General features: G+C 37.6%; 1 protein-coding gene across 3 annotated transcripts in view; it reads right to left on the reverse strand.

The window, feature by feature from the left end:
* Nucleotides 1-12,801, reverse strand: part of KNL1 (kinetochore scaffold 1) — a 173,264-nt gene that overhangs the window by 105,532 nt on the left and 54,931 nt on the right. For all 3 annotated transcript variants that reach the window (XM_033952570.1, XM_033952569.1, XM_033952571.1), the window contains one exon: nucleotides 232-7,395. In XM_033952570.1, the coding sequence (XP_033808461.1) occupies nucleotides 232-7,395 (7,164 nt within the window). The remainder of the gene's footprint in view (nucleotides 1-231; nucleotides 7,396-12,801) is intronic.

The raw sequence follows: 12,801 nt of genomic DNA on the forward strand, positions 1-12,801 counted from the left end.
TACGGACTGCGTCACATTTGCCACGCTGGGACTCACTACCATGGCTTGGTAAAAGGGACCCTTAATGTGGACAGCAGCAGAAATCGTAAAATGAAAAGAAAATGTTACTGTGGCAATTTTATAAAGATAATTTTTGTCTTAAGAGAAAAGGGGCTGAATTTATATATTGCATTTTGCAGTACAACCAAAGCGATTTACAAATTATATTCAGGTACTTGCTCAGTCACCTACCTGGTATCTGTTTGTATTACAGTCACTCTCAACTTCATTTCTTTTGACCTTCTTTTTCAGAAGTTCTACCTTTTCCTCAGAGTCCCGAACTCTTTTCTGACTCTTATTTATTTCCCCAGGTTCAGAACCGCATAGATTATGGACAACTTCTTTTTCACAGTTCTCTTCTTGTGTCCATTCAGGAACCTCAACTTTGACAGAGCCATTGGAATCCAGATCTTCAAGGCTTGATGGAAACATTTCCTCATTTATGCATTCAGATATATTTATATTTTGAACTATATTGGGCCGTGCTTTTGGTGTTTTTCCAGTGTCTACATGTAAGTCAGAAAAATGAAAACCTGTTCTCTCTTCCATACAAACGGTATCAGAAGCATTTGAATTTCTTTTGTTAGGAAGTTTAGGAGGATAGGCCCCAAAGGGCATCCTTTTTAGTTTATTTATGTTCTTGGACTCAGTTTCTACTGAGGCTATTTTATTATCTTCAGTTTTGTGTTTTCTGTCTTCCAGATATCCATCATCTATATGTTTTCCTCGCATTCTTCCAGACAGATGAGTTTGAGGAAGCACTTCTAACTGTATATAACTATCTGGGTGTGATATAGCTGTATTATACTGTTCAGTGTGGTTAACTTCTGAGCAAAGCTCAGATTTCCTCTTCAGAGACCTTAGTTTTACATGAATATCAGCAATGCCAGTCTGTCTGAATTCCTTTTGATACGAAGTATTTAGAGTAACTGATTCAACTGGAGCGGTAGCAACACTGGGCAATTGTTCAGCATTGCTAAAACTGGTATTGCTATTTGTAATAGTCTCACAATCAGGCCTTTCTTCATTTTCCATCATCTCTTTAACACAGGTATTGATATTTTCTTGATCGCTTATCAAAATTTTGGCTTTTTCTACATTTGACACCCATTTCTTTGTGTCATCTATCACTTTCAAGTTTCCATCATTTAAAGACATGTTCACCTCATTTCTGTTCAAATTGTTCTGTTCCTCATTATGTATAGGAAATGGTAGAGTTGGTATATGTTGAAGTTGACGTGCACATGTTTCTTCCTTTTTAACACAAGGCTCCAAAGAAATATAAATTGGTTTATTTTCAATACTTTCTGGCATAAATGTGTAGTATTTCATTACATTTTCTGACAGCTTGCCAGACTTGGGTATTGATAGGTTTTCTAGAGACTGACTGTGTATGGAAGACGGTGTATCCTGGCAAAAGATACTACAGCCGTCCAGCATCTGCTTTTTCAATGCTTCATTATCATCATTTTTTATATCATTACTATCAATAGTAACATCAGATTTTTCATTCATATCATCTTGGTCACGGGTAAACACAACAGCATTTTCAATGGACACTTGAGGCACAGGAAAGTTTGCTTTCTCAGTAATGGTTTGTCTATTAGTATCCCTTTGCAAAATCTGAACACCTGGGCATCCTGCCTCATCTGCAACCTTATTATCAATAACAACAGTGTGGGAATTTGCAATGTCCATTTCATCTTGGTCACATGTAAAAACCATTGTTTTGTCATCAGTAACAAGAGGCAATGGGAGGTGCTGTCTCTCACCTAGTAGCATAGAATTGCTTTTAATTGCAAAACTGTTGTTGTTGGTTAGATCCATACCATCTTCAGTCTTTAAAAATTCAATTGCCTGGTCAACAGGAACAGACGGCGTTCTTAAGCTACTCATACTCTTTCTATTACTGCTCCTTTGCAAAGGCTGCATAACTGAATCTCCATCCTTATCCACAACCTTATTATCATTAGCAACATTGATAACATCCATTTTGTCTTGGTCACAAGTAAACACATCAGTTTTGTCACTTGAAACTGGATGTACTGAGAGTTGCTGTCTCTCACCTAGTAACATTGAATTTTTTTTAACCGTCATATTGTAGCTGTTGGCTAGATCCATACCATCTACAGTCTCTGAAAATAAAGTTGTCTGGTCAACAGGAACAGATGACATCCTTGAGCCAGTCACACTTTTTCTATTACCATTCCTTTGCAAAAGCTGTGTACCAGAACCGCCTTCCTCATTCACAACCCTATTATCAATAGTAACAGTGTGGGATCTTGTAATGTCCATTTCATCTTGGTCACAAATAAACACAACAGATTTGTCACTGGAAGTTGCAGGCACTGGAAGATGTACTCTTTCATTTATGCTTTCTCTATTAATATTCCTTTGCAAAGGTTGAACACTTGGACATCCTGTATCATCTACAACCTTGTTATCAATAGCAACAGTGTGGGATTTTGTAATGTCCATTTCATCTTGATTACAAGTAAACACAACAGTTTTGTCACTGGAAACAGGAGGTACTAGGAGGTGGTATCTCTCACCCAGTAACATGGAATTTCTATTAATTGCCATACTGTGGCTTTGCGTTAGATCCATAACATCTTCAGCTTTTGAAAATATAATTGTCTGGTCAATAGGAACAGAGGACATCCTTGCACCAGTCACACTTTTTCTATTACCATTCCTTTGCAAAAGCTGTGTACCAGAACCGCCTTCCTCATTCACAACCCTATTATCAATAGCAACAGTGTGGGATCTTGTAATGTCCATTTCATCTTGGTCACAAATAAACACAACAGATTTGTCACTGGAAGTTGCAGGCACTGGAAGATGTACTCTTTCATTTATGCTTTCTCTATTAATATTCCTTTGCAAAGGTTGAACACTTGGATATCCTGTATCATCTACAACCTTTTTATCAATAGCAACAGTGTGGGATTTTGTAATGTCCATTTCATCTTGATTACAAGTAAACACAACAGTTTTGTCACCGGAAACAGGAGGTACTGGGAGGTGGAATCTCTCACCCAGTAACATGGAATTTCTATTAATTGCCATACTGTGGCTTTGTGTTAGATCCATAACATCTTCAGCTTTTGAAAATATAATTGTCTGGTCAATAGGAATAGATGACATCCTTAAGCCAGTCATACTTTTCCTATTTCCGTTCCTTTGCAAAGTTTGTGTACTTGAGCCTCTTGTCTCTTCTACTACCCTATTATCAATACTAAGAGTGTGGGATTTTATAAAGTTCATTTCACTGTTGTCACGAGTAAGCATAATAGCTTTCTTACTGGAAACTGCAGGCACTGGAAAATTTACACTCTCATTCATGCTTTTTCTGTAAGTATTCTTTTTTAAAGGCTGCATACCTGAATCTCCTGCCTCATCCACAAGCCTATTATCAATAGCAACAGTGTGGGATTTTGTAATGTCCATTTCATCTTGATAACAAGTAAATACCATTGTTTTATCATCAGAAACTGAAGGCGCTGAGAGGTGCTGTCTCTCACCTAGTAACATGGTATTTCTATTAACTGCCATACTATGGTTTTGGGTTAGATCCATATCTTCAGTGTTTGAAAATACAATTGTCTGGTCAACAGGAATAGATGAACTCCTTAATCCAGTAACACTCTTTCTTTGCAAAGGCTGCATACCTGAACCTCTTGCTTCATCCATAACCTTATCAATAGCAATAGTGTGGGATTTTGTAATATCCATTTCATCTTGGTTACAAGTAAACACAACAGTTTTGTCACTGGAAACAGGAGGTACCTGAAGTTGCTGTCTCTCACCTACTAACATGGGTGCCATATTGTGGCTTTGCGTTAGATCCATAACATCTTCAGCTTTTGAAAATATAATTGTCTGGTCAATAGGAATAGATGACATTCTTAAGCTAGTCATATTTTTCCTATTACTGTTCCTTTGCAAAGCTTGTGTACTTGAGTCTCCTGTCTCATCTACAACCCTATTATCATTAGCAAGAGTGTGAGATTTTGTAATGTCTATTTCATCATTGTCACTAGTAAACATAATAGTTTTCTTACTGAAAGCTGCAGGCACTGGAAAATTTACACTCTCATTCATGCTTTTTCTGTAAGTATTATTTTTTAAAGGCTGGATACCTGAACTTCCTGCCTCATCCACAACCCTGTTATCAATAGCAACAGTATGGGATTTTGTAATGTCCATTTCATCTTGGTCACAAGTAAACACAACAGTTTTGTCATCAGAGACTGGAGCCACAGGGAGTTGCTGTCTCACACCTAGTAACATGGAATTTCCATTAATTGCCATACTGTGGCTTTGGGTTAGATCCATATCATCTGCAGCTTTTGGAAAAAGAATGGTCTGGTCAACAGGAATAGATGGCATCCTTAAGGTAGTCATGCTTTTTCTAATACTCTTTCTTTGCAAAGTTTGTATATTTGAGCCCCCTGCCTCCTCTATGATCCTATTATCAATAGCAACAGTGTGGGATTTTGTTATGTCCATTTCATCTTGGTCACAAGTAAACACAACAGTTTTGTCACTGGAAACTGGAGGTACCTGGAGTTGCTGTCTCTTATCAAGTAACATGGAATTTCTACTAATTGCCATACTGTGGCTTTGGGTTAGATCCATATCATCTGCAGCTTTCGGAAAAAGAATGGTCTGGTCAATAGGAACAGATGGCATCCTTAAGGTAGTCATACTTTTCCTACTACTGTTCCTTTGCAAAGCTTGTGTACTTGAATCTCCTGTCTCATCTACAACCCTATTATCATTACCAAGAGTGTGAGATTTTGTAATGTCCATTTCATCGTTGTCACTAGTAAACATAATAGTTTTCTTACTGAAAGCTGTGGGCACTGGAAAATTTACACTCTTATTCATGCTTTTTCTGTAAGTATTCTTTTTTAAAGGCTGCATACCTGAACTTCCTGCCTCATCCACAACCCTGTTATCAATAGCAACAGTGTGGGATTTTGTAATGTCCATTTCATCTTGGTCACAAGTAAACACAACAGTTTTGTCATCAGAGACTGGAGCCACAGGGAGTTGCTGTCTCACACCTAGTAACATGGAATTTCCATTAATTGCCATACTGTAGCTTTGGGTTAGATCCATATCATCTGCAGCTTTTGGAAAAAGAATGGTCTGGTCAACAGGAACAGATGGCATCCTTAAGGTAGTCATGCTTTTTCTAATACTCTTTCTTTGCAAAGTTTGTATATTTGAGCCCCCTGCCTCCTCTATGACCCTATTATCAATAGCAACAGTGTGGGATTTTGTTATGTCCATTTCTTGGTCACAAGTTAACAAATCAGCTTCGTCACTGGAAGTTGCAGGCACTGGAAGATGTACTCTCTCATTTATGCTTTTTCTGTTAGTATTCCTTTGCAAAGGCTGAACACTTGGATATCCCATTTCATCTGCAACCTTATTATCAATTGCAACAGTGTGGGATTTTGTAATGTCCATTTCATCTTTGTCACAAGTAAACACAACAGTTTTGTCATCATAGACTGGAGGCATTGGGAGTTGATGTGTCTCACCTAATAACATGGAATTTCTATTAATTGTCATACTGTGGTTATTGGTTAGAGTCATATCTTCAGTCTTTGAAAATACAATTGTCTGGTCATCAGGAATAGATGATATCCTTAAGCTAGTCACACTTTTTCTATTGCTATTACTTTGCAAAGGCTGCATATTTGAACCTCCTACTTCATCCAGAACCTTATCAATAGCAACAGTGTGGGATTTTGTAACATCCATTTCATCTTGGTCACAAGTAAATACAACAGTTTTGTCATCAGAAACTAGAGGCAATGGGAGGTACGCTCTTTCACTTAGTAACATGCAATTTCTATTAATTGCCATACTTTGGCTTTGTGTTATATCCATATCGTCTTCAGCTTTTGAAAATACAATTGTCTGGTCAATAGGAACAGATGACATCCTTAAGCCAGTCATACTTTTCCGGTTACTGTTTCTTTGCAAAAGTTGTGTACTTAAGCCTCCTTCCTCATCTACAAATTTATCAATAGCAACAGTGTTGGATTTTGTAATGTCCATTTCATTTAGTTCTGAAAATGTCAGAGTTTTAGCAGTATAATCCTTAGGAACTTGGAAGTTCTGTTGCTTAACTGGTAGAAAGGAATCACCCCCATCTACTGAAAATACAGTAGTCCTATCATCAGGAATGATGGGTGACAATACAGTTTTTAGTTTCACTGATACAGTATGGCTATTAGATAGATCTATGTCACTTCCATCTTTTGAAAATACTACTGTTTTAGCAGACAAAGTAATGTTATCCCTCTCAACAGAAGATAAAGCTTTTCCAGTTCTGTAAGATGCTTCTTTGAAAGAAATATTGCTAGCTGCTTCGGAATTTCTATCCCAAACTGCAATTGTATGTTTTTTTGACAATTCCATATCACCTAAGCTTTCATAGACAATTGTTTTATTATCAGGTGGTTCAAAACTAGGAAAGGGTTTAATGTTTTTTCTGTCTGTCTCTTCCAAATGAGAATTGTTTATCAAAACTGCATGGCTTCTGGTAATATTGATGTCGTCAAACTTCTCAGTTGCCTCTTCATAACAGATTTTAGGATCTGGACACTGAGCAGAAAATCCTATCTTTATAATGGGGCTTTCTTTCTCTTGTCTGGAATTATTACATGAAACTTCTGTTAAGTTATTTGACAGGTTGTGTTTATATACTTTTAAATACCGAGTCCCACTTATATCCATCCTTTCAGATCCAGTACCTTCAACTCCTATTTTATTTGGCAACAAATCAGTAGTAGAAAAAATAGTTTTCATATTAGAGGCATGGTACTGTGTCATATCTATTGCATTGTCTAGTTCATTGGAACAATGGGTGATCTTGCTGTTTTCTTGAGTCTGAGAATGTGAATATGTTTTCTCAGCAAGAGAGAGGATGTTAGCTTCAGGAACACAAGTAAATAAATTCTCCTTTTCATTTTTGAGCAAAGGTTTTACAGTTTCTTCAGGTGGTTTCAGGCTTGACTGAAAGTCGTTGATATTCTTTTCTGGGTAGGTCTGTTTTTCAGACTGAAAACTAAAACATGCACTATTAGCTAATCCAGGTTCAGAAGTAGTACAGCAGTCTGATGTCAATGCTGGAACCTTATAGCCAGTATTTAGGCCAGTAAGAAATGATAGGAAATCTATTTTTTTAGGTGTTTTCTCAATTTCGGGATTTCCCATGAGGTTTTGGGTAATTATAATAGTGTTGCTTGAGGTGATGTCCATGTCATTCTCATCTGAAAAGACTACGGTTTTTTCGTGGCTCCTTGTTTGTTTATAGGTGTTGCTTATGTGCCACTAAGAAAACAAAGAAAAATGAGGTTAAGTAATGATGGTCATATTAAAGAAAAAAATATAATGTACCGTAATACTTTGTTCAATAAACTTATGATACTGTTAGATAAGTAATAATATTTAGAATCTGTAACTCAGTCAGCAGAACTACAGACTGAAAGTCCTCAAATGCCACTTATGACATAAAAGTTTATTTATCATTTATCAAAATTCTCTACAATAACCTAGTTTTCTAATAAGGCAAGGTAGTATATATTTAAAACCAAAGGAAATGCGAATAAACTAACAATCAACCAAGACAACTTGCATTCAGGGGTTAAAATCATTCAAATCATAATTGTCTCCAAAAGTTGAACAACCAGGTTCAACCCCAGAGACCCAAATGACTCTCAAAAAGCAATACAAAAATGTGATATCAGTGCAATAAGAATGCAATGATTTAGAAGATAATTCCAGAGGGTAGGGGCTAGAAAGAAAAATGAACAGTGAAGTAATGCTCCCAATTAGCATGGGAAAGGCCTTGGAGGATCAATCTGTGATCATTTGAAGAATGAAGAAAATGTGCTAATCATGTATGAATCCTTAGTAAATAACTCCTTTAAGTTTTATTATTTAAGCAAATTCCTAAAGAGAATTACAGAGACAAAGAATACTGCAAGGAAAACAAAAATTAAAATTAATCTGTAAACTGATTATATTTTAATGTCATGAGAACTGATGACTTGTACAAGAAGCAGTGATTGGTCCTTAAGAAATTTCTGAGCGTGCTGTGCTTTAGGTGGATTAGAATCTTGACTATGGGGAGATTTCCCACTGACTTATACTATCTCAATGCGGGGATTTTTCCACTAAAAACATGGAATACAGCTGTTTTAGGAAATGGCAAAGGCCGTACTTCAGGAAAGTATCATTAACTACGCTAAAAGAACATCAAATAGTTATGGCACGGTGACTCTATGGTCAGACTCCTATAGCAGCTCACAAGGCTCATTTATTGGAATTACAAGTTTCTTTGAATGAGCTGTTACAAAAGAGATCTCATAAATCTCAAATATACTATCGTTATCAGCTTTACCAGTATGGTAATAAATGTAGAACCATAGCACATCTTTTGAACTCATTGAAAGGATGGGGTAAATTTCCTAGATTATGTGCTGCTTTGGGCAGCGAGACTAATGCAGACACCCAAATTTGTAAACTATTTTGATTTTATTACAAAAATCTGTATGTCTGTCCTTCTGATTTGGGATTGGAGGGGTCAGTTTATTTAGATGGTCTGGATTTGCCTTGCATTAGTCCCCAAGCCAAACAACTGTTAAATGTTCCTATTTCTGAGGAGGAAGTGAGGTGAGCTATAGCTCAGAGTCAATTGGGGGAAGGCTTTGGGTTCTGATGGATTTAGAGCAGAGCTTTCAAATTACTTTAGAAAGAGATTATTCAACCCTTAACACTTTTATTTAATGAAACGATTAGCTCAAAAGCTTTGTCCTATTTAAATTCAGTACAAATTATAGTCATTTTAAAGCTGGATAAAGATCCCATGGAGCCTAGTTCTTACCAGCCTATTTCTTTAATCAATCTGGAGGCTAAGTTGTTTGCAAAAATCCTTGCTAATTAGTTGGCGAGAGTCCTTCCTGAAGTAATACCCTCATTTCAGATGGAATTTGCTCATAATTGTTTTGTAGTGAAGAACGTGAGAACTAATTTGGCTTCTTTAGAGATGCTTGAGTGTGCTCGGAAGCCTTCTCTGCTAATTAGTTTTGATTTAATGTATTACTCTAAATTTTTACCTGTAAAACATATTTTACCATGCTTTGTTAACTAACATGACAAACATAGGTTGTTTTTAGTATCAAAGAGATCCCATGATTAATTTTGGATGCATGTTACTGTGAGTGCCATCATAGTGATCTACAGAGCATATTTTATACAATCACAATTACACAGAATAGGACAGATACCCAATGCATTGTGTATCAAATGTAATGTTAGCTATAATTTTTCATTCTTTTTAGAAATGATGTCTGATTCAGAGATTTGGGGCAAAAATTGGGGAATTTTTGGATTTTATTGTTCAGCAGTCTCTTCTTATATAGTCTAATCCTTTTATAATAGATAGAATCTCTACTTTAATTGTTGGTGAAAGAGGAAAGAAGCTTTTGGTATGAAAGGCACTTCTTTCAGGCTGCAGATGTATTCTACAGCATTGGGTATCAATGGATCCCCTTAGTATTGGGCATGGAGGAATAAATTGTACACACCATTTCTGTAAGAGGCCAGGAGCTCACTCCACATGCTGAAAATGGAAGAAAGTATGGGGACTTTATCTTGATTCTTTATCTTCTACAGCGAGAAATTTAGCTTTAGGACTTTGCTAAATATGATGTTTCTTTCTCTGTTCTCGAGGGGAGGAGGTGAAGGGTTGGGTTAATGTTTGCTCTTCTTGAGTATCTAGGGATATAGCAAGAGTGACTTACCTGTAACAGATGTTAACCAAGGACAGCAGGCAGATATTCTCACATGTGGGTGATGTCATCCACGGAACCCTGTTATTTTAAATCTTTTGCAGGTCTTGAGACTGCCCGTACCACACATGCATCGGTGTTTTCCTGCCCAACATTGGCTTGCAAGACAATCAGTTCAGTCAAAAAGCTAAGAAGCCAACTAGAGAAGGTGAGAAGATTATGAGAATATCTGCTTTCTGTCCTCGGATAACACCTGTTACAGGTTAGTAACAATGCTTTATTCTAGGACAAGAAGGCAGTATATTCTCACATATGGGATTCCCTAGCTGGGAACAAGTGTTGGAAGGTAGTTGGCATTTAAGTAGAGAAAAAATTTTGTAGAACTGATTGGTCAAATCGACTATCTCATCTGGAATGACTCTTCAGACAGTAGTGATGTGAAGGTATGAACTGAGGACCAAATGGCTACTTTACAGATATCTTCAATGGAAGTGTAACGTAGATGAGCTACTGAAGTCGCCATAACTCTGACTTTATATGCTGTAACCTGACCTTAAGCGTCAGCCCAGTCCAAGCATAGCAAAAGGTAATACCGTCCGCGAATCATGTAGAGATATTCCTCTTGGTGACAGTCTGTTTGGATCAAATGAGAGGAACAGTTGAGTGGAAGTCCTGTGAGGTTTGGTTCTATCCAAACAGTAAGCAAGAGCACATTGACAGTCAAATGCGTGGAGTGCAGCTTCACCAGGGTGAGAATGTGGTCTTAGAAAGAAGATAGAAACCAATCTACAGTTCTTCCTATCTTGGTAGAATGTTGTATATGGTGGATCTTAGACAGGTAGTTGCATTTCACTGATTTGGCATACTTAGTGATACAGATTAAGAATACTACTTTCCACATGAGATGTTTGAGGGATGAGGACACCATTGATTCAAAAGGAAATTTCATCAGGGCTGAAAGTAATAATAATAATTTTAAGATTCCAAGCAACTGGAGGAGGTCTGAGCAGTGGTTTGGTATGAAAAATGCCCTTCATGAATCTGGAGATCAAAGGATGGACAGATAGCAGCTTTTTATCCAGAGTTGTATGAAAAGTGCTAATAGAACTAAGATGAACTGGAGTTGGAGAGGTGTAGGCGATTGTCAAGAACTGATGGGAGAGGACATGTGTCCGGATGTAACAAGCGTTGATTACACCAGAATGTAAATCTAGTTCACTTGAAGTGGTAACAACATTGCGTGGAAGGTTTCCTAGAAGCTTCAATGATGGCTGATACTGGTGCAGAAAGTGTAGATGTGTCTACTTATTGGGAGAGAGAAACCACACTGGTCAATGAATGAAGATTGGGATGGGAAAGGGACCTCTTGTTCTGTGATATTTGTGCCTATGATGTGTGTATTTTAAAATACTAATAAAGATGATTGAACTTAAAAAAAAAAAAGATTGGAAAGATTCAAAGTGGGATGGGTTCCTAGACACTGAGTTGAAGAAGAAGAGGGAACCATGGGTGTCAGTCACCAAAGTGCTATGAGAATCATGGTAGCTTGTTCTTGGCAAAGTTTGAACAAAGATTATCCTATTAATGGAATTGGAGGAAAGGCATATAGAAACTTGTCAGTCCAGTCAAGAAGGAAGGCATCTGATCCCAGGCAATTGGGAGTGCATATTCTGGATCAGTAAAGAGGACACTTGTGATTGTGGGATGAAGTAAAGATATCTATCTCTGGAATCCCCCAGTTTGAAAATATCTGATGTAACACAACTGAGTGACCATTCATAAGCAATCTTCTGAGCTTGTCCGCTATGTTTTGTTTTCCTGCTAGGCATACAGCTTTGAGGAATATGTTGTGAGGAATTACTCAGGACCAAATCTGTATGGCTTCTTGATAAAGGAGGTGAGATCCCATTCCCTTCCTGTTTGTTCACATAGTACATGGCTACTTGGTTGTCTATTCGGATGAGTACTACCTGATTGAGGAGGCAATCTTGAAAGGCATAGAGAGTATTTCAGATTGCATGTAATTCAAGAAGACTGATTTGAAGAGATTTTCCTTGAGGATTCCAGCTGCCTTGAGTATGGAGACTATCAAGGTGGGCTCCCTACCTGAACATTGTCAGTATTTTCTGATGAGGCAAGAGTAGGAAGACTAGGCCTCTGGATAGATTGGTTGGTGTTGACCACCACTGAAGGGATTGATGACATGATGTGGAGGTTACCTGCAGTCTCTGGGAGAGTGGGTGTAAGGCTTGAGACCATTGGATCGAGAGTTCCCATTGAGTTTCTCTGAGATGTAGATGGGCAAATGGAGTTACATGAACCGTGGATGCCATGTGACCTAGAAGACACATTATTTGGCACATAATGTGTTGAACAGTGAATACTTTCTGGCAAATTTGAGTCAGAGAGTCGAGTCTTTGTTGTTATAAAAATGCCTAAACTTGAATTGTTTCTAGAAAGGCTCCAATAAACTCCAGAATTTGAGTTGGTTGGAGACGTACTGTTGAATTGATAGTTAATTGAGCTGCTTGAGGCAAAGGGGCCTTGATCAACCAGTTGTCTAGATAAGGGAATACATGAAAGCCGCAAGAGCAGATGTTGCAGCTACTACAACTAAAAATATTTTGTGAAAACTCTGAGTGCTGAAGCTAGACCAAATGGAAGTGACGTGCGAACATTCAAAAGCGAAGATATTTCCTGTTAGCTGGGAATGTGAGTGTAGGACTCCTTGAGATCTAGAAAGCAAAACAAATTATTTTTCTCCAAAAGTAGTAACAATGTTCCTAGAGACACCATTCTGAACATCTCCTTTACTAAGTATATGTTGAGAGCATAAAGATCTAGGATTGGATGAAGACTTCTGGTCTTCTTCGATATTAGGAAATACTTGGAATAGAACCCTTTGCCCCTCTCCTTTAGAGGAACTTGTTCTATTGCATTGAGC

This window comes from Geotrypetes seraphini, chromosome 7, assembly GCF_902459505.1.
Source record: "Geotrypetes seraphini chromosome 7, aGeoSer1.1, whole genome shotgun sequence".
NCBI lineage: Eukaryota > Metazoa > Chordata > Amphibia > Gymnophiona > Dermophiidae > Geotrypetes > Geotrypetes seraphini.